The 26,734-nt window shown below is 39.0% G+C and overlaps 1 protein-coding gene across 2 annotated transcripts in view; it reads right to left on the bottom strand.

The window, feature by feature from the left end:
• LOC127641501 (calmodulin-regulated spectrin-associated protein 2-like) overlaps positions 1–26,734 on the bottom strand; it is a 48,110-nt gene that overhangs the window by 14,612 nt on the left and 6,764 nt on the right. For both annotated transcript variants that reach the window (XM_052124540.1, XM_052124541.1), the window contains exons 2-11: positions 26,289–26,548; positions 10,208–10,369; positions 9,569–9,652; positions 6,272–6,304; positions 5,453–5,594; positions 4,012–4,151; positions 1,151–1,241; positions 963–1,059; positions 792–829; positions 609–678 (exon numbers count right to left, since the gene is read on the bottom strand). In XM_052124540.1, coding sequence (XP_051980500.1) covers positions 609–678; positions 792–829; positions 963–1,059; positions 1,151–1,241; positions 4,012–4,151; positions 5,453–5,594; positions 6,272–6,304; positions 9,569–9,652; positions 10,208–10,369; positions 26,289–26,548 — 1,117 coding nt within the window. The remainder of the gene's footprint in view (positions 1–608; positions 679–791; positions 830–962; positions 1,060–1,150; positions 1,242–4,011; positions 4,152–5,452; positions 5,595–6,271; positions 6,305–9,568; positions 9,653–10,207; positions 10,370–26,288; positions 26,549–26,734) is intronic.

Below are 26,734 nucleotides of genomic sequence, written 5' to 3'. Positions count from 1 at the left end.
ATATATGCCAATGATAATTTAATCGATCAAGAATAGTAATTAAAAGAGGATAATATAAAGTAAAAATATAAAGTTTGTCAAGCAAGAAGTTATTAATTAATTTAACAATTTGATTAATTTGCTTATTTTCAGAAATATCTTTAATCTTTAGTGTTAATGACTGAAAATGAAGATTAACCTTTTTTTTTCGATTAACAATTTTTTATTGATTCATATATATGTACCTCATAATACAAAACATAGATACATAGAATCAAATCAAACTTAACTCCAACAATTACCCCTCCCCCTCCCAATCCCACCTTAACCCCAACAACATAATAGTGGTCCCAAATGACAATGAAATTGTGGCAGGGCGGAGGGCGGGTGTGTAGGATCACGACCCGGCTCCGCCCTCCACCCTGCCACAGATATAAACACACATATGCACAGAAAAAACGAATTAATAGATAATGAAGATTAATCTTAAAATCATTATTAATTGATTTTCACTCATTAACATTTACAATTGTCAATCAAGGATATTTAAAAACATGTGCAACCCTAGATCCAACGGCATATAGTTTCGAACTATATGGTTTCATGTCTTATCAATGAGATGAGCTTACCTCTTCTCTTTGGGCCAAGTACCCATGAAGCTCTCCACAAATGACATTGAAGTTGATCGCTTGATCTCACCTGAAAAGCCCACATATAAAACTTATATTCAGTAGCTGTACTGGACGTACTTCAATTTGATACTTTTATATTTTGTTTGCATTGAAAACGAAAGCAAAATTTTGGCTGTTTACCTGAGCCTGAAGTCTGTGGTTGAGGTCGGAGGGGGAGACTTGAAAATATAACATGGAAATAAGGAGCAGGATATATAATAACTATTAATACTGTGCAATTTCAACAGCTACAGATGTTCAGAGTAAATCAAGCAGGAATGGAGACGTTTCAAAACAAAGAACATCTGATACCTTGGTCTGTCTGGACTCGGAGGTCTTTCAATGAAACTCCTCTTTGTGACTTCTGAGATGGGCACAGATGGCAGATGTTTGAGTGAGGGTGCTGTTGCTAAAAACCAGGACAAATGTGTCATTAAACTAATGTAAAGAATTTAGGGTAATGTTTCTGGCAAAAAGGTTCTGTTTTAAGGGTTGTTTACCTTCAGTGTTCAACACTTGAGGTTGAACAAAAGGTGGCTTCACAACCTCAAACCACCAAAAGAGCTCAGCCATTAACACAAGGTAGTTATTCTGTTAAAAAAAAAGAAAACATGTAAAAGTCAGCTTCTACTTACCCACCTGTTGTTCCAAATCATTATAACTGTCTTTCTTTCCGTGGACCACAAAAAGATGTTTAGCTGAATGTGACTGTCAGCCTCAATCACCATTCACTTTCATTGAATCTTTTTTTCTTCTTCCAAAAAATACATGTAAATGGTGACTGAGACATAGATATTCTGCCTAATATCTCCTTTTTGTGATCCACATAAGAAAGTCACACAGGTTTGGAATGAGGGTAATTTAATGAATACATTGTTATTATAATTGTTTTGCCATTTGTTTAAAGTCATTTCTGTGCTTATTTAAAATTGATCTGTGTAACATTCTTTATTTCCCACAAGATGTCTCTGCAGTCCTCAAAATCATGATGGGCAATGGGCTCCATCCAGAAACATAGTGCTTTTTTCACATTTATTTGTTTGATAACATATAATGCAATTATGACAAATTTACACACACGCACACACACACACACACGCACACACACACACGCGCGCGCACACACACGCGCGCACACACACGCGCGCACACACACGCGCACACACACTTTTTTTTTTTTTTCAACAACTTTTACATTATGCCAGGACTAAAGCATTCGTGACCGTAAATCTGCAGTGGCCACCTGACATGATGAAAAATGCCTCTGATACACTATTCTCACTCAGCAGAAATTGTATTCAGCAGTTTAAAGGCACAGGACAACACTAGCAATTAACAGAGGGCACTTCCAGAAGACATTACCTCAGCATTTAATTGACTTTTAACTAAGAGAGACCTCCCTTTTTATGGCCTTAGACTAATGTAAAGGGGACCTTTGCTGATAATTTTTGTGGAGTGGTTGACAGTCTGTGCCCAGATGGCGTTTGGCACATGTCCTCTCTCCCCATCTGTCTATCTACCTACTTATAAAAAAGGTGTGAACACATTACAAGTATTATAAGCCTTTAATTGTAGTTTTAGGGGACCATAAAATTGCTTTTATGACTTTTAAAATAACAAGCCAGTGGGGGGCTTGTTTTTTCTCCCAATTTGACATGCCCAATTCTCAAGGTTAAGTCCTCATGGTTGCGTAGTGACTACGCGTCTGAGACCATCAACCCACGCATCTTATCATCTGGCTTGTTGAGTGCGTTGCCACGGAGACATAACATGTGTGGAAGCTTCACACCATCCACCGCGGCATCCACGCACAACTCACCATGCACCCCACTGAGAATGAACCACATTATAGTGACCACGAGGAGGTTACCCCATGTGACTCTACCCTCCCTAGCAACAGGCCAATTTGGTTGCTTAGAAGACCTAGCTGGAGTCACTTAGCATGCCCTGGGATTCGAACTTGCGACTCTAGCGGTGGTAGCCAGCGTCTTAACCACTGAGCTACGCAGGCCCCCACCTAATGACCTTTCTTGCTGAAAAGACCAGATTAGACAAGCATGCTGATCCAGGCTGGTTTATGCTGGCTTTGTGTTGGTCTAGCTGATGGACCCCAGCACCATGTAAATGTTTATCCTTTGTGTAAACAAAGTGTGTTAATTGGAGAAAGCTTTCTTTGTAAACAGTACAGATTAGGTATCAAACTGTCATTTAATGTCTCCTACTGTAGTTTAATAAACACTGTGAGCATATCTGCAGTCTGGTTGCCAAACATTGAGCATTGTGTTGACTGTTTCTGAGATGATACTCTCATGGGCTGTTCAGTTACCGCAAAGCACAACAGTCAAGGCTAGGATGCTGCTGGGCATGATTTACAACAGAACAGAATAGCAGAAAAGAAGAGAAACCACATGATTGTAACGCCTGATCAATTGAAGGCAGATTTAGGAAATTGGGGTAGGAAACTTGATTAAAAAAAGCTGGGGCAAATATAGTATGTACACAGAAATAACCAGTTTATACACTATATATATATATATATATATATATATATATATATATATATATATATAGTATTGTATTGTTTATAATTGAATATGAACTTGTTTTCTTTGTATTATTCGAGGTCTGAAAACACGCCATCTTTTTTGTTGTTTTTAACAAGAGTATCTGCAAATAAATGCTCTAAATTACAATATTTGTATTTGGAATTTGGAAGAATGTTCTCAGTACTTTATAGAATAAAACAAAAATGTTCATTTTACTCAAACACATACTGTACCTATAAATAGTAAATCCAAAGAAACTGATATTTTTGCAGTGCAGTTTTTTCTAGAGCTGTATATATACAACGATCAGCCACAACATTAAAACCACCTGTCTAATATTATGTAGGTGCCCCTAGTGCTGCCAAAACAGCACCAACCGGCATCTCAGAATAGCATTCAGAGATGATATTCTTCTCACCACAATTGTACAGAGTGGTTATCTGAGTTATCATAAACTTTATCAGTTCGAATCAGTCTGTCAATTCTCTGTTGATCTCTCTCATCAACAAGGTGTTTCCCTCCACAAAACTGTCGCTCACTGGATGTTTTTAGTTTTTGGCACCATTCGGAGTAAATTCTAGAGACTGTTGTGCATGAAAATCCCAGGAGATCAGCAGTTACAGAAACACTCAAACCAGCCCATCTCTACTAGTAGGTTCTACTAGGAACAGCAAAGTCCACCAGGGGTCTTTAGAGTTTAAAGCACTAGTACATGGTTTTCTGAAGAACTAGAGAATAAAATGTATTTTTGTGGAACTTAAAAAGGTTCTTCAACCAAACAACAACCAAAGCTCAGTTGTTATATGAAGGCTTACTTTGATGGAAGTATGAGCGTAGAGCATATCCTCCAGACTGAAGTGGCAGCAACGGTTCAAGTGCTCCTTGCAAAAGTCCTGGACGAGCTGCAGGTTGTACAAACTGTCTGCCAGTGACATGGTATCCTTCAAGCAAATGTCTGTAAATCAGAGAAGATTCAAAGTGCTACACTAATCAGCCTACTGAGCACCGAGGCAGCTAATCTAGCCTTTTTAAAAGATTCTGTAAGGGCTCAACCAATCACAAAGTAGGCAAACATTAATGAACCATTAATCAAGGAGTCTAAATGACAGTCATGTGATAAGTCCAGGTTAACCTTTGGAGATAAAGCTAATTGCTTCCACCATTTCTCGTATGAACCCCTTCATCACTGTGATTAGATTAAAACTGTGTTCAGACAGAGAGATAAATGTCACAAAACACTTCTGCTAAACTATTGTATTTACTGAGTAATTGATTTCAGATATAATCATCTGAATATCTGAACTATTATTAATGAAATTCTCTCAGTGTTTCTATTAGATACCCAAAGTACCGTACCTCCAAGTTGGCTCTTGTTCTCTTTTAATTTCAGGCTTGTCTTATTAATACACTGATAAACACATTATATTCTCTGGATGCAGTCCTTACAGCCGAATGCCAATTTGCATACTTTAAGTATGAAACATATACAGTGTACTGCACTAGAAATGGTCAAGTATGTACTTTTAAGTATGAAACAAGCCTGTTGGCCAGTATTCAGACATTTACTGCCATAAAATGGCATCTTACAGCCGAGGTAGACCGATTTATCGGTTTTACGATTAATCGGTGCCGATAGTTGCTTTTTGGAACTATCAGTTATTGGGAAAGAATGTATGCCAATAGTTGATGATAGATTTAAAAAATATATATTATTATCCCCCTATGTTCATCTGTGGTCGGCGCTGGAATATTCTACAGTGAGAAATGCACATTTTGCACCAAAATTTATGCCACAAATCTTAATTATTTCTGGTTATTATTGGGATTTTGGTTAAACAATAAACTGCATCTGCATCACTTTAGCCTCTATGTCTGTGCTCATCATAGTAAGAAAAGACTTAGAATCTATAATTGATTTTTAAAACTAGCACCGATTAATCGGTTACCAGACTTTTCCACCACCTTAGTTATTGTATCGGCAAAATACTATTGGCCGATTATGGTATCAGTACCAGACAACTATTGCAAACCAATTTTCTTGTGTAGTACAAGACGTTGTGGGCAATACTAGTCTGTACTTTAAAAATCCAGCATAAACAGTACAACATTTGCGCATCTTTTGCATACTATTTTCAATGTACTATGATTTGGGACAAACTAATTCTAATATAACATGCTATATAGGACAGGAAATGTACAAATTGCATTCTTTTGTGCATATACACAGGAATGACAGGAGTTGACAGGTGTACGTACCCCCCAGGCTGATGATAGAGGGGCAGAAGAAGTGAAGTAGGGCGGTGAGGGCACAGCCATCTGTGCTGTCCTTCAGCAGGTTGTCCACCGGGGGGATCCAGGGCATCATCCTGGGCAGAACCTGCTCCTTTCTATATCGTGCCTAGGGTAAACAGACAGACATAATTCATTTGGTGGGGTAAAAGTCATGTCTGATAATATATGGACATTTGACATTGCATTCAGTAGATTCCGCTAGCTCATTCCACAATTATGTTTCTTAAGCATGTGGAAAACCCTATAAACGTATGATCAGCTTACAAGATGACATTTAACAAACTGTGCTGAAAAATTACTGGAACTAAAGCATGCACTTCAACTAATGGAAATGAACTAATACCATGGATGGTAACTATTTGAATAAAAACAAATCCAAGTCTGTTTCCTTGCAGAAAAACATAGTTTAAACCAGCCTAAGATGGTTTGCTGGCATTTGCTACTTTAAGATGGTCTATATGGTCTTCCAAGACTGACCATGCTGGAGTTTAGCTGGTTTAACTGATCGTCGGGCTGGTTTTCCACCCAAAAAACTCTTAAAACCATCCAAATGGGCCAGCCAGCTTGGCCAGGATGGGAGACCAGCTCACTACCTTAGGCTGGTTTAAGCAGCTTTTTTCTGCAGAGTTATTATAATGCATAGCTAGTCACCGGCAACGAAAACAGACAGTTTCTTGTGTGATTGCTAATGAAACTGAAGACAATAAGAACATGTTGTCATGGAAACAAAATGACGATGTGGAAGTGGGTATGAAATGAGTCACTGCATAGAATCACACTTACAGGAACCAGCTTCATATACCACTTGGTTGGAGACTTCAGCCAGTAAAAGAGTGAATGAGAGAGAGAAGAGAGAGTAATCACATCAGTGGCAGAGCTAATTTAACACAATCAGCTGTCTTAGTCCCATTTCAGATTAAAAGCGACAATCCTCGCTCTATTGGGAAAGAGATCAACACTAAACACAACAGCGAAAAACACTCATCTCTTCAAACCCTAGGAAGGTTCAAGACACTTTATTACTCTGGGAAAATAAAACTAAATATTACCATTAAACAAAATTTTTGAATATACAATATAAACTGTATATACAGTATATTAGGTCATTCAATAAAAAAATTATAATACATATAATTAAATTATATGCTGATTAATTAATAGAATTAATCAATTTTAAACACATTTATAAATATATGAGAATCAACCTAAGAACCAACAAATAACAATAATCCTAGTGTTGTGTAACAGACTGACATTACTCCACTTAGCACTGACTCTGTCCACACTGCCTCTCAAACACACACACACACACACACACACACACACACACACACACACACACACACACACACACACACACACACACACTGTGCCTCTGAGAACTGTCTGCTTTCATTAGCATCAGAAGTCTAGCCCAGCGACGACCTCAGGACAGGGTGCAGCGAACGCTGTCAGACGTCCAACATAGACACAAACACAAACACGATTCTGCATGATGACTCTGCAGACACCTCAGGAAGTTTTGATAAAATGCAAAGCTTTAAAACATGAATCAGCAAACATCTCACAGGTTACATCAGCCTGGGATATCACACGGACCACATCAGGATGTTGCTTACCGCAGGTCTGCCATTCAGCAAAGTCAGACCCTAACTCAGCCACATGTAACATAAGATGACAACATGGCTGATTATATGTGTCACATCCTGCGACCACTGTTTACATCACCTTGGGAGCCCATCGTGCACACGTGGGATCTTTTGCAATGTTTTGTATTTGCCACTGGTTTAGATGACAGTGAATGAGGTGATAACACATTTCATGTAAACGGCACATTATACAAGATAATCTGCACAATGGCAAATTTTTTATAGAAATTGAATAGACGACCACATCTTTTGTTGGCAAATCACTGCTTAATGTTCGTAGGGCTGGGCGAAATATAATATATTTACAATATATTCAATATTTTAAAGTTTAAATAGTGTGTCTGATTAATAAACCTCTGATGTTTAATTCATTTTCAACGAATCTGTTAAAGGAATAGTTCATCCAAAAATTAAAATTCTCTCATCATTTACTCCCCCTCATGCCATCCTAAATGTGTATGACTTTCTTTCTTCTGCAGACCACAAGTTAAGATTTTTAGTAGAATATCTCAGTTCTGTAGGTTCATATAATGCAAGTGAATGTGACTTCAGAACTTCTGAAACGATATGATAGGTGTGAGTGAGAAACAGATCAATATTTAAGTCCTTTTTTACCATAAATCTCCACTTTTACTTTCACATTCTTCATCTTTTGTTTTTAACACTTCACATTATTCATGCATATTGCCACCTACTGGGAGAATAAATAGTAAAAAACACTTAAATATTGATCTGTTTCTCACCCACACTTATATCTCTTCTGAAGTCTTATGGATTACATTTATGCTGCCTTTATGTGCTTTTTGTACCTTCAAAGTTCTGGTAATCTTTCACTTGCATTGTATGAACCTGCAGAGCTGGGATATTCTTCTAAAAACCTTTGTTTGTGTTCAGCAGTAGAAAAAGTGGTCATGCACACCTGGGATGGCATGAGGGTGAGTAAATGCTGAGAGAATGTTAATTTTTAGGTGAACTATCCCTTTAAAACGCTGATTCACCAAACGTCTGCATCATCACTCAGAAATGTTCGCGGAAATGAACATTTACAGGATAAATAATAAAATATTTTAGCAAAAAAATATATGTAAGTAAATCTTGCTGTTTATCAAATGTATTGTTTATTTGGTGCATATTCTGGGAAATTAAAATGTAAAAGTATTTTTCCTTGTTTTGTTTTTTTATTAAATACCTTATTTAACTACAATTTTACTTTATTTTAATTCTTGCTTTAAATATTTTGAAAAAAAAAAGATAAAGAAATAATACAAAATACATCGATATATATTGAATCTTGAGACTGTTGAGTTGAAATATATATACATACATACATACATACATCCAGTATACTCTGGTGGCCAAAAGTTTGGAATAATGTACAGATTTTGCTTTTATGGAAAGAAATTGGTACTTCTATTCACCCAAGTGCCATTCAACTGATCACAAAATATAGTCTGCATTACTGATGTCAAAAACAGCACAATCACTATTTGAATTTTATTTTATTTTTGATCAAATCTAGACAGGCCCCATTTCCAACAGCCATCACTCCAACACCTTATCCTTGAGTAATCATGCTAAATTACTAATTTGGACCTAGAAAATCATGTTTGTTTTGCCATATCAAACACAGTTGAAAGCTATTTTGTTTGTTAATGAGATGTACAACTAAACAAGAGGATAAATACATCAGAGTCTCTAGTTTGAGAAATAGACGCCTCACATGTCCTCAGCTGACAGCTTCATTGAATTCTACCCGCTCAACACCAGTTTCATGTACAACAGTAAAGAGAAGACTCAGGGGTGCAGGGCTTATGGGAAGAATTGCAAAGAAAAAGCCACTTTTGAAACAGAAAATAAAAAATAAAAGGTTAGAGTGGGAAAAGAAACAGACATTGGACAACAGATAATTGGCAAAGAGTGTTTTGGATCTTAACACCATTGAGCTTTTTTGGGATCAGCTAGACTGTAAGGTGTGTGAGAAGTGCCCGACAAGACAGCCACATCTATGGCAAGTGCTACAGGAAGTGTGGGGTGAAATGAATATATATATACAGTGCATTCAGAAAGTATTCAGACCTGAATATGTTGTTGCAGCCTTATGCTAAAATGCTTTAAATTATGATTTTTTCCCACATCAAGCTACACTCCATTATATTTAATATTTATATATATATATATATATATATATATATATATTATATATATATATCATATTTAGATATCTCGTTATATAGCCCAGTACCACATTTCAGTATATGATGACACTGTGAATCAAGAAATGTTTTGTCTTTAAGTAAATATGCGTTCTGTATACTAGACAAAGAATAAAACAGGACTGGATTACATTTTGAATACTGATTCTATGAGTTTTAAATAATTAGTATTAGGATAATCTGTACATGTACCACAAACTGGGAGTTTGCACACTTACCTTTGGATTCTCAACAGGCTCTGCACTTTGGTCCTCACTCCTCCTTTGCTCCTGCATTATAATTTCCTTCAAGTATTCGTTCACCTTGAATGATGGAGTAAAACAAATTATATCTATTACAAGGAGCATGTATAGAATGCATCTGTATGCATCTTAAAAGATACACTTCAATAATGTCACTTATATATATATATATATATATATACATACACACAAATATAGGTGCTATTTACCATTAAATTTGGTTGGGGTAGGAATAAAACAAAAGATACACAAACATTTTCCTTGCAGTTCCTAATGGTTTGTTCACTGTCTGTTTAGCATATGTGTGTACATTACGGTTGTGCTTTGATTTAGGCTGATTGAACAGCTGACCTGCAGTGTAAGGGAATGGAAAATGTCCAGGCCCTGTAGGGATGCCCCTTCACAGCCAATGAGGAAATCTATTTATAATCTAATAGGTGTCTAAGGACTAAGCTGCTGAAGAAGATTTTGAAGCAACTTATACAGGCTACAGCAAACAGCAAACATCCAACATCCAATAAACTCCAGAAAATAATTTTATAATTCTGAACCCAAATCTTACAACTGATGGTTTTGAAATGGAGGTTCTATATAAACAGTGGGAGATGTGTATACCTTATTCATCCAGCTGGTGACAGCATCCTCCGTGTCATAGGGGACATCTCCATCTGGGTCGTCGGTGGAGTATTGTTGCATGCAGGCCATCACTTTCTCCACACTCACAGTCTCCACCGTGTACGCCATCATCAGCGTGTCAATCATGGCTAGGTGGGCGCTCTGCAAACAGCAAATCAATAGAGAGACCCCTAAGCCCAAATTGCTGACACAAGCCCTATTCATGAATACATATATTGACAATCATCACTCTCTTTGTTGGCAGTTAGTCATCACTCTCTTTAAGTTGTTGCCCTGGAAACAGCAGTATCGGTCCCCTATTGCTCAACCCAATTAGAGATAATCTTTCCTGAGATAGGACAACAGCTCCTGCTCTTGCTTGGGGGCCCATCTTTTCAGTCTCAACATTATATTATTTTGGATCTTCTCATAAAGGCAGCACAAAAGCATAAAAGTAATTCATACAACTCTCGTGGTTAAATACAAATCTTCAGAAGCTATACGATAATTGTGGGTGAGAAACAGATCAATATTTAAGTCATTTTTACTATAAATTCTCCTCCCTGCCCAGTAGGTGGCGATATGCACAAATAACACAAATCCACAAAAACAAAAGAAGAAGCTTGTGAAAGTGGAGATTTATAGTAAAAAAGGACTTGAATATTGATCTGTTTCTCATCCATACATCATATCACTTCTGAAGAAATGATTATACCACTGGAGCCTTATGGATTACCTTTATGTGCTTTTTGGATCTTCAAAGTTTTGGCCACCATTCACTTGCACTGTATGGACCTACAGAGCTGAAATCTTCTTCTATAATTCTTCGTTTGTGTTCAGCAGAGAAAGAAAGACATACAGATCTGGGTTGGCATGAGCATAATTTGTATTTTGTACATAATTTGAGAATTTGTATTTTTGGGTGAACTATCCCTTTAAAGCTTATGACAAAATATGAGTCCTTTACCCTCCTATAAACTGCTACTGCAAATATCTTTCCAGAATTTCTTAGGCCAAGTGGGTTTCTGACCACTATAAACTACATACTGGTTAATTAAATGAGGGATTGAACCTGTCAACCCCTTTATCCCAACACTCCCACGGGAGGTGTGAATTCCTACTGCATCTAATAACATCCTCTTCATGAGCTCTTGACATCGGCCTCAATTTATCCATTAAATTAAATAAGCAAAAACAGCGTGTTACCTCCACAACCGTCATCATTACCTCTGGGTACAATTAACTCTCCCATCTCAACCACAAATTAAAACCTGTCCCTCTTATTAAGAACCTTGTTTGCAAAGACAGATAAGACACTAAGAGGATATTGATCATGCTTGGCTAAAAGCAAACCCAAGTGAAAGGAAATGCTGTATAGTGGGTAAACGTCTTTTGATGAATCATTACAGTTAGGAAAACATTGCAATACAAGATGAGTGCTTCTCACAACATTGCTCACTGGATTGTACCTCATACGGATTTAATTCCAGGGCCGCACCTGATCTCACATTAAAATCAGAAAGAATAGGATGACGTTTTTTTAGTTTTTTTTTTTTAGCAAAGATTCGCAGTCTGTGCTGATCGAAATTTTAAACACTGCCCCCAGTGGCCAAAGTGGTAAATTTTGTTGGGCGTATGGGCAAACGTGATCTCCATTTTGCGAGTGAAATGTGCCAAAGGGAGTTGTGAAGCAAGCTTTTTTCAGTGATGTTAGTGGGAAAAAACGCAACCTTCGAACCGGGGTCGCCATTGATTATGCAAACGCGAATTCTTGCTGAATTTAACATGGGATACGAACCGGGGTCTCCCATGCAGCTGACACAATACGAATCGGGTCGCACCACAAAGGAGGGAAACACACGCTTGAGCCGATGCAAACATGTCTGATGGGAGATGAAGCCTGTCAGTGAGTTGGCATATTGTCGCCATCCTAGGGTACCGGAACTTTCGGAAACAAAATGGTGACTTAATGTGTGATCACGTTGATCTGTCTGTAGTTAAATGGTTTTTTTTTTAAGCACAGACTATTGTTAATTCATTACTGGTCTTTGTAGCCCTTTGGGTCAGTAATGTGATGCACATTTTTTTTTGGTCTGGATCTGTTAAGTTATTCAAATATTAAACATGCATTAAAATAAATATGCATTAAATACATAATTATAAAAATTAAAAAAAATGCAAATTACACAAATAATTTCTTGTTTTTCTTGTGTCAAACAAATTTACACCTCTTCTATGATTAATATGTTTTCAATTACTGAGATCAAAGCCATTCTAATATTTTTTCTGGGGTTTAACGTAAAAAATGTCATGTGGAACAACCATCCGGAGACTGAAAATAAAAAAAAACTAATTACAAGTTGAAATTCTTGAAAAAATAAATGTTGGCATGAGCAATACATAGAATAACCTTTAATAACTATTTCTGAAAAAGCAGCAAAAACTATTTTGCTTCAAAATATTATTAATATTTGAAAAACTTTTGTCCACCAAATCAAAGTCATGTGGTGTAACCAACATGCAGGTTGTTATTTTATTTTCATGTGACAAGACAAACAAACAAACAAAACAAAAAAACAGACCCTAAAGACTGTTTAAATATTCTGTTCAATATTTTTATGAAAAGACCTTTGGAGTAACTTTCGAAAAAAATTTATGATAATTGTAAAAAATATTTTCCCCCTTGTTTTTATTATTAATGATTATGTTGTGTACACTCTTAAGTATTCAAGGTGCAAGGAGAGTGTTTTAATATAATTTACTATTTTATTTTTAAAGTCATTAATAACTTTTTTTGTAGAAAATTCTATAAATGTTTTCAAAAATTGATGAAACCAAATTGGATAAAATGTATATTTCTACGACCCTGAAACGTGTGTTTCAAGCAAGATTTGTAAACGATTTCTAATTTTTATCAACATTTTTTGTCAACGACTCAATCCCCAATATCCAAAACAAGATTTTGTTCCAAGATTGCCCCTTATATTGAAGACCTAATCTACTTTTAGCTAATCTAACAACAATAATGTAATTTTATTATTTTATCTAATCTATCTTAATCTACTGTAATTAATTCAAATGTTTTTTTGCTGTTTAGTGGCCATGTAGTTTTTAAACAAGACCATTGTTCATTTTCTGTGTATAATTCATTTACCACCCTGGAGTCCTGAGTTCGAATCCAGGGCGTGCTCCTGAGCAACCAAATTGGTCCGGTTGCTAGGAAGGGTAGAGTCGAATGGGGTAACCTCCTCGCAGTCGCTATATTATGGTTCTCGCTCTTGGTGGGGCGCGTGGTGAGATGTTCAAGGATAACGCAGAGAATAGCGTGAAGCCTCTACGCACGCTACATCTCCGCGGTAACGCGCTCAACAAGCCAAGTGATAAGATGCACAGATTGCAGGTCTCAGACGTGGAGGCAACTGAGATTTGTCCTCCGCCATCCGGAGTGAGGCGTGTCATTACGCCACCACGAGGACTAATAGCACATTGGGAATTGGCCAGTCTAAATTGGGGAGAAAAGAGGAGGAAAAACAAAAGTTTACTTGTAGATAATGTTACTTAAAAAAATATGTTCAGTTTACTTGTGTGTTTACTTAAAAAAAATAAATAAAAAAACAGATTGCCTTAAAAAAATCTAAGGTCAACTAATTCGATTTTATAGTGAATTTTTATCAATAATATTAAATGAAAATATAATTAAACTTCTATATTCAGTTTGAATTGTTTAAAAAGTTCGATTTAAAGGGGTCATGACATGAGAAACCAAATTTGCCTTGATCTTTTGGTATATAAGAGGTCTTTGTATCATTAAAACGTCCTGCAAGTTTAATATTTTAAGACGTCCTCCCCATTCTAAACGAATCATTTATTTAATCAAGCTCAAAATACAGCTCGTTCTGGATTCATGGTTAGAAGTGACGTGTCGGTTAGAAGTGGCGTAACAGCGTTTGCATATGACCGCCTCCAGCGCCAAGACAACTACGCTCATTTCAGTATCGCCGTCGCCTCACAAGTGTTCAGTCGATGGACAGCGAGCTCTGACAGAGACTACTTGTGCACAGGAAAATTACGATGCCACACAGATGTGCTGTTCCTGGCTGTGGTCAAACAAAACCTCTGAATAAGCTGCCGAAAGATCCAGACGTCAGGGAAAAATGGATGCAGTTTATTTTTTGCGGACGTTCCAGTCACGGCAGTGTTAACTTAAGCGTTTGTTCTGTACATTTTAAGGATGACTGTTTTGAGAACAAATCTCAATATGATGCTGGCTTTGCCAGAAAACTGTTGCTCAAAGATAAGTCCGTGCCGACTATTCTGGGAACAACGACGACGCAAACTGTAAGTAATCTATTTTAAACTTTAAACTACTTTTTAAAGCGCAATTTCATTCATTATGAATAATCACAGTGTTTTTACTTAGTTTACTTGCATATTGTTCTGGCTGGGGGCGTCAATAATTGATACATAGGCACTGACGTTAGCCAATCATAACAGTGGGCGTTAACACTGAAGTCTTAAATGGAAAACGCCCCCAAAACAGACTGTTTGAATCAGAGGATGAGAAACAGGGTGGGAAAAGGTCATAAATCACTAGATTTTAAAAGTTTTTCTTAAAAAAAAATATATTAATACTATAATTGCACCTAAGGGAACATAATAATACAATAAAAAAACCCATGTCATGACCCCTTTAAAGTCAAGTTTAATAAAAAAGACATTAAGCTCATTTAACAAGTTTTACTGATTTAAGTAAAATAGGCACAACAAATGTTTTTTAAGGCAGCACAAACACTTTTAAGTTGAAACAAAAACATTTTTTTTTTTTTACAGTGCATTGTTATGTTGAATTCCCCCAAAAAGCTGATGAACAAAACATCAACATGACTTTATAGGCAGTAGCACATTCCTTAGCGCTGCACATTTTTCTGACAGCAAAAGTGTCTGACCTTCCATGGTAAATGTGAGTTTGACTTGAGCTGAACAGGTAGTTTGAAATGCCACAGCACAGCTTTTCTGTCACATCACACATGCATTAACACAGTTAGATGGAAAGATTTGCTGTGACATACACCAGTTATACTGCTACTCCAGTAGCACTGTTCAGTCAGTGATTTCTCTCGCTCGAGTGGATCTGATTTTTCTCCACATGAGCAGTGACACTCCTAAGTCTTATTGCGGGGAGAAAACAGAAGTCTGTTACATAAGAGTCTGGATTTTTGTTAAAGCTGATTACACATATAATTTACACATTATCACAGCATTTTGCTGTCTGAAAAATGCTGTGTTAATGGTCATAGTGTGTGTGCTGTGATTTCATTATTTAGCTTAGGATGAAGATCTGTTCTTCTGTCGTAACAGTTTCCAAAACAGAGAAACCACCCACAACTTGATATTGCAGAAGAAATGGAATCGGGACATGACGCCGGTTAGATTTGAACCTGCATCTCCTGTGAGCACCATTTCTACACATGTCTGGAGAATGAGCACTAACTGCTAGGCCTCAGCTCTGACTGCTCAACAATTAAAGGAGTAATTTACAAAAATGAAAATGGATAATTTACAAGGAAAAAAATAAAAAAATCAAACCAGTCTTTGGCCTAAAAACATGTGAGGCTATAAACTGTTGATGAGACATACCAGCCGTGACTGCTAAAGAATTGCACAGAGACATTAGAAAGGTTCTTTGTAAACAGGATTTCGTTTGAGCTGAGTTAAAGACATACTCCACTGGGGCTCCCTTTCCAATCCACTCAAGATAACCACATCTCTTATTTCTAACTGACTGACCTCTGAGTGAGACCCTGTCAGTATGTCTTCTCATTTGCGCAAAACAAAAGGGCACCCCAGACATGGAAAGCATATCATATTTGTGTGATATTTTAAACAGAAGAGGGCATGGAAGGGCTGTGAATTCATGTTGTGCTCAAGTTCATTTAATATCACCTGCTGGGTTTGCTGGCTTAACTGGTATAGGGAACCAGCCTAAGGTCTGTTTTGGGGACATTTAGGAACTTTTCAGCAAGTCTGGCTAATCTATTTTAATGGTTTTAGAGGGGTACTCACTATCACTACAAAAAATTGTTTTTTTAAACCAGCTCGAACTGGCTTGCTGGTCTTAGATTGTTGAGCTAGACTGGCCAAGCTCGTTTGTTTAGATGGTTTATAGGAATTTTGTGGACGTTTCAGCTGTTTTCTGTTGACACATATATATTGGCCACCGCAACTGATCATTAGTGCCCCAAACCCCTCAAAAACCAGATAACAGACCAGCCTGACTAGGCTGGGAGAGAAGCTTAGATCAACAAACCAGCTAAACACCATAATGCACAGTTTGGGAGACCAGCTTGAATTGCACTGAGGGCTAATGGATACACCTTGCGAGCACAGTGCCCCCTCCATCATCACCACATGCCTTTACACGGCATCTCCATGGTAACAGTGCGTGTGTGAACAGCGGGGAGAAGGAAATGTCAGGTTGGGGTGTGTGCGTATCTTGCAGCGGGCAAGCGAGCAGAGCTACCTGTTTGTGCTGACGCTCGGATTTGATTGACAGGTTTGGCTGGCAGCTGAACGACGCACATTAGCCACGTTTCCACTATCGGGCCAAATGAGGGCGTGCAAGTGTGTGCCAGTTGCGTTCCCACTGTCACTTCCGGGGTTTCGTCGTGCCTCCATGGTGCTTCCCTGAGTGAACGGCCAAGCACCTTTGACCCGCCGATTACCATTGGGCCAAAAAGGCTAACTGGGGGTTGAGCCCAGTTGGCACCAGGGCAGTGTATTAAATGCAGTGAATTTATTCCCACCATCGGGTTGTTTACCCGATGGTGGGAATAAAGATACATTTTGGTCTCGTGGCTCGAGGACCAAGGCTATTGGCCATAGGTGTCCAGTTGATAGCACTGTCTCACACTGGCCCAATAGTGGAAACGCGACATATGTGGTATTATTGGTATATATATATATATATATACACACTCACCTAAAGGATTATTAGGAACAACTGTTCAATTTCTCATTAATGCAATTATCTAATCAACCAATCACATGGCAGTTGCTTCAATGCATTTAGGGGTGTGGTCCTGGTCAAGACAATCTCCTGAACTCCAAACTGAATGTCAGAATGGGAAAGAAAGGTGATTTAAGCAATTTTGAGCGTGGCATGGTTGTTGGTGCCAGACGGGCCGGTCTCAGTATTTCACAATCTGCTCAGTTACTGGGGTTTTCACGCACAACCATTTCTAGGGTTTACAAAGAATGGTGTGAAAAGGGAAAAACATCCAGTATGCGGCAGTCCTGTGGGCGAAAATGCCTTGTTGATGCTAGAGGTCAGAGGAGAATGGGCCGACTGATTCAAGCTGACAGAAAAGGAACTTTGCCTGAAATAACCACTCGTTACAACTGAGGTATGCAGCAAAGCATTTGTGAAGCCACAATACGCACAATGGGCTACAACAGCAGAAGACCCCACCGGGTACCACTCATCTCCACTACAAATAGGAAAAAGAGGCTCCAATTTGCAAGACCTCACCAAAATTGGACAGTTGAAGACTGGAAAAATGTTGCCTGGTCTGATGAGTCTCGATTTCTGTTGAGACATTCAGATGGTAGAGTCAGAATTTGGCGTAAACAGAATGAGAACATGGATCCATCATGCCTTGTTACCACTGTGCAGGCTGGTGGTGGTGGTGTAATGGTGTGGGGGATGTTTTCTTGGCACACTTTAGGCCCCTTAGTGCCAATTGGGCATCGTTTAAATGCCACGGCCTACCTGAGCATTGTTTCTGACCATGTCCATCCCTTTATGGCCACCATGTACCCATCCTCTGATGGCTACTTCCAGCAGGATAATGCACCATGTCACAAAGCTCGAATCATTTCAAATTGGTTTCTTGAACATGACAATGAGTTCACTGTACTAAAATGGCCCCCACAGTCACCAGATCTCAACCCAATAGAGCATCTTTGGAATGTGGTGGAACGGGAGCTCGTGCCCTGGATGTGCATCCCACAAATCTCCATCAACTGCAAGATGCTATCCTATCAATATGGGCCAACATTTCTAAAGAATGCTTTCAGCACCTTGTTGAATCTATGCCACGTAGAATTAAGGCAGTTCTGAAGGCGAAAGGGGGTCAAAGACAGTATTAGTATGGTGTTCCTAATAATCCTTTAGGTGAGTGTATATATATATATATATATATATATTAGTGCTGTCAGTTGATTAAATGTTTTTATTCGCAATTAATCAGATAATTTTTTGTAGTTAATAGCAAATCGAAATTTGACACTATATATACTTATTTTTTGTCAAAAATGCATTTATTTCAATCTTAGGAAAGAAAACAAAACAATATGTAATACTTTATTAACATTTTCCAAACCAGGCCTACCACAAGAAATGCACTAAAATAGCACCAATTCGAGTAAGCAGGAGGTTGACTAATTGAAAGAACTATCTTTCCCATAGGCTGCATATTCACTGCAATGCGCATTAAATCTATTAAACTCTCATGCTCCACAATATTTGTTTTTGTTATTAACAATTTTTATTCATTTTATAACTAATTTTATTTCCTGCAGGGAAAGATGTGTTTCTTGAAGGAACACTATATCATATTTCTTACATTTAAAAAGAGAAATAACTTTCCTTCTTTTTATGGGGTGCCCCAACCCATTCACATTCCACGTGGACAATCCACTCATATTAACATTTGACATATTAGAAAAAATAGATTGTGCGCAAAAAATACAATTATAAAGACACGACAGCGCCAACCGGCATCCATCCCTCTAAACTCAAACAGTCCATGTACGCCTACGAGAGCCCCCGTGACAACATTGCCATCGGATTGCTCAAGTCCGATGTTTCTATACAAATTTTGTAAAACAGAATTACACAACAGAAGATAATCTATAAAACAAACTCCAACCAATATGCGTAATAAACACAAAGAACATGTAGAAGGATTTGCTTGGGACATGTAAAAACTCTATTCTCAATTTGGACAGGAACATCAGTGCAAAAGCAACCTTCCATTGATGTAAAAGATTCTTGCATTCCTTGAATCGATCATGTTTCTCTCTTGTCGAATTTGCAAAGTCTGGGAACAAGAAAATGCTGTGGTTCTTCCAAGAAAGCCTTTCTTTACTCCTCGCATAACACAAGATCTTTATTTGGATGATCTCAGAAATTTGGCCAGAATTGATCGGAGCCTTTTATCGGAGCGGAATTTTACCATATCCCGACCTTCTTCATCCTTAGGAATTCCAACAATTCAGACATTATTTAGCTTGTTACTATTCTCCAAGTCCTCCATCTTCTCCCAGACGAGCTCCTAATCCGCCTTGGTCGCTAACGGATTAGCAGCTAATTCCCTCACCGATGACTCCAGATTATCGATCCGTTTCTCAACATCCCCCACTCTTGTAACCACCTAAGAGAATTTTGTCTCCATGGCAGTAATCAATCAACGTATCATCCTCCACAATATTAATCTGCCAGTAGACTGTGACTATCCACTTTGTTACCACAATCGTGAAGCTGCATTCATGATTCACGTCAGAGCAACAATGCCAGCGTTGAGATTTGAACTCACTATGAAATATATTTCCTTTATTTTGGTATAAGCGCTTATTGATTGTGAAAGATAAAATGAACCTAATAACATGTAAGTACTGCCTCCTTTCACGATCAATAAGCGCCTATACCAAAATACAGGATGTGAATACTGCATAGGCTACAGTGCTGGTTTGTGAAATCTGGTTTAATCATAAAAACAGTATTTGCTTTAAGAATGTTTTTCCAATTGAGAACGTCCCCAAAGGGAAGTTTATTCTGATTAAGCTCACTTTTGGGGACAATTTTGTCCTTAGAGTACACATAGGCACAGTACACACACACACACACACACACACACACACACACACACACACACACACACACACACACACACACACACACACAAAAACAATGGTACAAAAGCACAAAATCAGATCTAACAAATACACTGACTGTGTCTCTATGGGGTTTGATATGAGCACTAGAGTTCTTCTGGAATTCAGTGGAAGAGATTTGTATTCATGGCACACAAACTGTGGTGGAAGAAAAAATGGAGAGATTCAACAATCTGTTAAATGACTGAAGGAACGCTTCAGAGATGACCTCCACTGGTGGATTCCTCAAATTCAAATGGTTGGTCTTCAATCTTATGTTCACCTACAAGATTTTTACCAAATCCTAGATTCTACATACTGACATCAGTATGTCAAAATTAATTCAGCAATAGTTTTGGCACTCAAAGGGGTTGTTAAGTGGACGAGGAAGGGAAGGAATCCTGCAGATACTGTTTTCAGATTTATTTGAGCACACAACAGTATGGATAGTTCCAAAAGCAGTTATTGGTGCCTATTAATCTGCAAAAAAACGATTAATCGGTTGACCTCTGGTCTAAAGAGCTGATATAGATCTACTGTTAATTTCAAATGAAGTAATTACTATTCTTGCCAACTAGCCTCTTGTAATCACCTCCTCAGTAAACAGATCTATTTTATTGTCTGCATGATTCACATTCCACTTGATGATAGATAAAGTTGAGGGCTATTCAATGTGTCATGTGTTGAAATCTTGCATAAGTGTGTGCGTGATTTGAATATCCAATAAATATAAAATGAATTAAACCTTAATGCAAAGTTATTAGAACAATATATTATTTCTAGCTATGGTGTGACTGTGTGGGTGAGTGTGTGAGCTGCATGTGTGTGCAATGTAGAGTGAATGCGGGGTTGTGTGTGGGTGGGCGGCAGCTGCAGTAGCAAATACGGTTCTTTAGAGAGAATAAAGAGAGAGAGAGAGAGAGAGAGAAAGAGAGTTTTTATCAAGCGAATTGCATTGCAGAGCACTGTACACTCTCCAAGCCAGCAGCACCTGAGATGAAAACTCACTCTTAACTCTATTGCTAAAAGAAACTGTCAGGTTTTGTCTGTCACACATCCAAAATAGAAGCCCTGCTAAAAACTGTATTAATGTGTGAAGAAATAATTGAAACAGCAGGTCTCTCTATTATCACAACCAAAAAAAGTGTCCTGTAACATATTTAATAAATAAATATTTAAAGGATTGCAGTACGCCCCCAAAAAATAATGGCCAAAACTGATAATAATTTTATGGCCAATAACAGATATGATGGCCAATCTATAATCATTTAATAAGAAATATTTATAATTATAAACCTGTTTTTTTCTTTTATGTTTACTGTTGATATTACTGTAGTTTACTGTTTGAAAATAAATACCACCCAGTAAAGAACTTCAAGTGGGGAGGGAAAGGATGACACATGGAAACTGGATTCTTCCACTCAAACGTAACGTTTTAATTGACAAACTCAAAATTGCTTTTCAGTTTCTCACACACATTAGCTCAACACAACACAGTCTTTTCAGACAGTCAGCCCTTCTCCCAGCTTGCCGCTGGCATGGTTCCTTTTATACTGCTCTCTCCAAGCTTACTGCAATTAGAAACAGGTGTTAGTCATTATCTGGCTCAGGTATATGCACCCTTACAGCTTTCTCTCTCTCTCCGGATGAATGCTCGACCACGCCCCCACACCACACACCCCAATACCATAATTATAATCTATAAATGTTCATCAGTTCGTGTGGGTCTGAAGATGAAAGCTGATGCACTGTCCCTGAATATTCTGCTAAGAGACTTATTTCAGGACTTTAAATAACACTACAGTGAACCTAATTCTGGCAACAATAAGCCAACTGCTACAAAGCCATATGACTCAAGGCAAACCAGGTTAAACTGGAGGATGGGAAACTGTCTGACACTGACAGATATTGTAGTCAGGCAGCTTATGCTAGCAGAGCTCATGTAGAACAGCAGACAGATGGATGACTGATTGACGCTAATAAGGATTTGTGAGCTTAGAGTTCAAGGTGCTGAAATGTTCATTGGTTCATAGAGATCAAGTGGTTCAGAACTGGATCAATGACAGCAGCTCCTTCTGACAGCTACACCAGGCTTTCAGTGATGATATAGAGCTGCTACATAGAGCTGCTTCTTGATGCTCAGTCCAAAGAGGTTTATATTAACTGGATAAAGCTGTTTGTTGGCATTACAATTAATATCAATAGCAGTTGCTCAGTTGGCCAATCACCCGAGCAGTAAATGTCATGTGACTTATAACTCTGAAGACACAGGAAAATTACATCCAGACAACATCGACTGGCTGATAGCACCACAAGAACTTGCACAGTCCCTCCCAAGCCCTTCACTATTGACCATCGTTAAGTGGAGTCGGAAATATTGTAATTACAAGTTTTGAGCACAGGAATGACTAAGCAAATTTGTATTTACCAGTGGGAAACTCTGATAAATAGATGATACCAGAGTTACGGCGTTGAAATGATTACATTAATGTATTAAGAAAAATGTTACACTAATACAGTGCTTTAGTCCAGTGATGTTTGTCCAGTAAGTTCACCTCTGGCCCGAGCTCCTCTCTCTCCAGAACCACCATCGGCGTGGTATATTTACCATAGGTGGTAAATTTGCCATGCTCCGCCCCTATCCATTAGTTTAACCTCATAATCGACTTCCCAGACTCGCTGTGTGACCTCAAAAGGCCCTTGCCATTTTGCAAGTAATTTAGAGCTTGAAGTGGGTAGTAATACAAGGAATTGATCTCCTACGTATAACATAAAGTTTTTGCTGTTTGAAGGTCCCTCCTCCCAATTTTCCCTCACAACATCTAAGACACTGCGAGGCTTATGCCCATACAAAAATTTAAATGGGGAGAACCCCGTGGAGTCTTGCGTGACTTCTCGAATAGCAATAACAGGGGTTCAAGCCACTTATCCCAATTCTGAGCCTCTTCGTGCACGAACTTACAAATTATGTTTTTCAGAGTTTGATTAAACCGTTGCAATCATTTTAATACCCAATACTTCGTACAGCTTGCATAGTGTGCGTGACATGAAAGAAGTGCCTTGATCAGTGAGGATTTCTTTTGGAATCCCAAATTGGGAGATGATTCTGAAGAATGCCTTCGCAACACAGACGTATTGAAATGTTGAATAGAGGCACTGGACTAGTCCACCAGAACTAACACAAAATTATGCGGCGTTATCAAGGTCCATGCCAATTCTTTCAAAGGGGACCATGACCAAAGCTGCCACAAGGGCGCTCTTGGGGTGGCCGGGGGATTCACCAGCTGACATTCACGGCATGCTGTCAGGAATAGCATTGTGAATAGTGAAAATTCCCGGCGAGGAATCCTCTAAGGGCTGGGGATGCCGAATCTTCCCCCTTCCTTACGTCATCCTGATGCGGAGCTGAAGTATCTGGCCCCGGTTCCATCTCCCCAGCCAGCGCATCGCAAACCCCACACCAAGACGCTTTGTTACAGGACCCATTCGCACATATTTTCCTCAATAGAGTTGTAAACGCTGGCCAATTCAAAGCCAAAATTAGCGGATGGGTGAGACAGGGACTAATCACAGCCTCGACACAATGCTTTTGTTCCTGGAATTGAATCGTGATGGTTACTACAGGATAATCATGTATATCACCATGCTCACACCTGACCTTCACTCGGTGACTTGCACCCAAAGCTTCGTCTTGAACCAGGCATTAATGGATGGAGGTTTGGCTACTACCCGAATACACCAAGGCCAGGTATGTACCCCATTAATACTCACAGCTATGCGATACGCCCCAGCTCGTTCAGGGGCGGCCTACGGCATGTCGGGGATCCGAACCAATGTCCCCAACTACATCACCGGGCATTGGTCCCGCAAATATCTGGGCTCTCCGCAGCCCCAGCAGTCTGGCCCAGACTTCCCGCCCGCGCCAGCGGGTTCATCAACCTATGAGTGAGAGGTTTTGGGACTCGCCGGCTCCCTATTATGCCACAGTGTGGTCCTCTGTCAGATTGATGGCCATTTGGAGCGATGCCGGGCAATATGACTGGACCCACTACACTGTCCCTATTGAAAGTCGAGTGATGAACAGCTCCAGTACCACAAGGCCGATATAAGTCCAGACGTCACACCGCTCTGCTAGCAACCATCTCTGGAATGCATCTCGGAGTTGCTGGGCGAAGCCAAAGGGCGTGCGCGCTCGCCAAGGGACAGCGAACGAAAATCGTTGATGCTGTTGCTCTGGAGACCAGCCAACCCATTGCAAGATGCCTTTCTTCAAATCCACATAAATCAGGAGGTTCTGCACTGGTGGTTGCTGAGCCACGAGTTGGGCCTCCCCGGATAACAGCGGGATCAAGCGGAGACGACCACTCGGTGCTTTGTCAACCACATGTCCCCGCCGTCTGCTCAAAGAGCTCCAGGAAGCCTCTAGATCATCTTGGTGGCCCATCTTGACCAGTGGAACATGGGGAGGGGAGGATGTGGAGTTCGGGGTTGTGGCAGCAAGTTCTGGTGCACATGCTGGTCCTCTGCTTAGGTCTGGAGGATCGAGATGAAGAGCTGCTCCTGCTCCGCACACAGCTTGATGAAGGCCTGATGCTGCGACTGGTGGATGTTGGTAAGGATCTTGATCACTTCCTCCAGTTGTGAAACCTCCAAGTTTTGGCACCAATCTAACAAGCTCATAGCTCTTCAACAAAGGAGGAGGCGGGAGACAGCGAAATCCAACTCAAAACTTTTTTATTTTTAACACTCAAATTCGCTCTTCAGCAAACTCAAAACACAGTCTCTCAGCATGCATGTGTGCTACTCTCTCTCCCACACTGGTGTCTGAATTGCTCTTAAATCCATCTCCACTCTCACTGCAATGGCAAACAGCTGTTAGATACAATCAATGACAGGTGATGATACTTACCATTCTCATCTCCTGATCTTGCTCTCTATTCACAAGCCGGCCACGCAACCCCACCACAATCACGAATATACATTTCAAACCATTAATGGGAGTGGAACTGCATTCTACATGTTTGTTGGACCTCAATTATTAAACTTATTTGTGTACAAGTAAACTCCAGAGGGTAAGGTACCTTTAAAGTGCACTCAGTTTAGGATTTAATCCTATATAACGCAACCTCTTTTCGATTAAATTTTTGCCAATTTTATCATCTTCAGATGCCATTTGACTCCACTAAAAGACTTTCTTGGGATATTCCACATGTTTTCGTGCATTACCGCCACCTATTGTGCTGGACTGCCAACCGCCAATAAACATCATAAGAAGAAAAACTTGCTTGTGAAACACTTGGGGTAAGGTTAGGGGTGAGGTTAACAGTGTAACTACCGATGTAATTAAATGCAGGTACTTTAAATGTAAACACAAAATTATGTACATAATAAGTACATTGTATCAAATAACTTAACCACATAATAGTTAGAGACACCTAATATAAAGAGGGTCGAGGACTTTCTTCAAAAGACAAAAAGTTTAAATAAAAAAGAACTGTGTTAAAATGAACACTGCTAGCAACAATCCTGAGCTGTGACATCAAAGGCTACAGTTATTTTTGAATGGCTGTCAATGGAGAATCTTGCAGAATGGTGTAGTTATGGCATCTACCAGCAAGCACTAACTGTCCATGCTAACCAGCCAAACCTTTACCCCCTGGTTCAGTCACTATGCAGAAATCAAGGCTCATAGTGCTTTTTTTCTAAATTGTGGTGATACAAGTTAAAAACTTGCAAAGTCATAATTGAATACAATCAAAATAACCACTTAGTCATAGGGAGCAGAGAACAAAGAAACATTTAATTTTGGCACTACGCAAAACCATTATTCACACAGTGGAGACATTATTTGTGATAAGATTTGCTCGGTGGAGGGTGAGGCAGCCAAAAGCACAGCAAACATAATGGCGGTAATTAAGTATCAACAGGATATCACTCACACAACAACGGCCCTCATTAGATCAGATGTTATGAGACTGCAATATATCTTCCACAAAAAAATAAAAAAAACATGAACACATCAACAAAATAGGGAGAAGATAAAGTACAGAATACAGTACATAATTAATGTTGTCTTTAAAATGTCCCAGCAACCACTATTCCACATTTTTCAACCATAAGAAACACGAGAAAAAGAAGTACGTCTCACCATCTGAATGGGCTTTTTTTGCAGGTCTCTCTCTGTGACCAGTCTCTCCTGGTCAGTAACGTACAGGCCCTTTTGAGCCAGAGCCTGGATGACAGCATCATGACCCAGCAGAGGTTTGGCAGCGTCACTCTTCAGGATCAAACTTCCTCCACGACAATACAGCTCAGCTGACAGCAGCAGACTGGCCACTGGAGGCTTCAGGTGCTCTTGGTCATACTGGTCCTTGTAGAAGGGCTCATTTAGCTCTTCTGGAACATTGTCTGGGAGAAGATAGAAAAATGAGATGAAAAATGTTAACATGGATGTGAAGAGGGTTCAAATATGTGCTAAAATACTGATACACATCATTCTTAAAGAAATAAAGCTTTTCAATGGTTCTTTGTAGCACCTTAAGTTCAGTAAAGAACTCTCGTTCCAAAGAACAGATATTAGCTTTATAGGGTGTG

Source organism: Xyrauchen texanus, chromosome 50 (assembly GCF_025860055.1).
Source record: "Xyrauchen texanus isolate HMW12.3.18 chromosome 50, RBS_HiC_50CHRs, whole genome shotgun sequence".
Classification (NCBI taxonomy): Eukaryota; Metazoa; Chordata; class Actinopteri; order Cypriniformes; family Catostomidae; genus Xyrauchen; species Xyrauchen texanus.
This window is presented reverse-complemented; position numbering and strand designations above follow the sequence as displayed.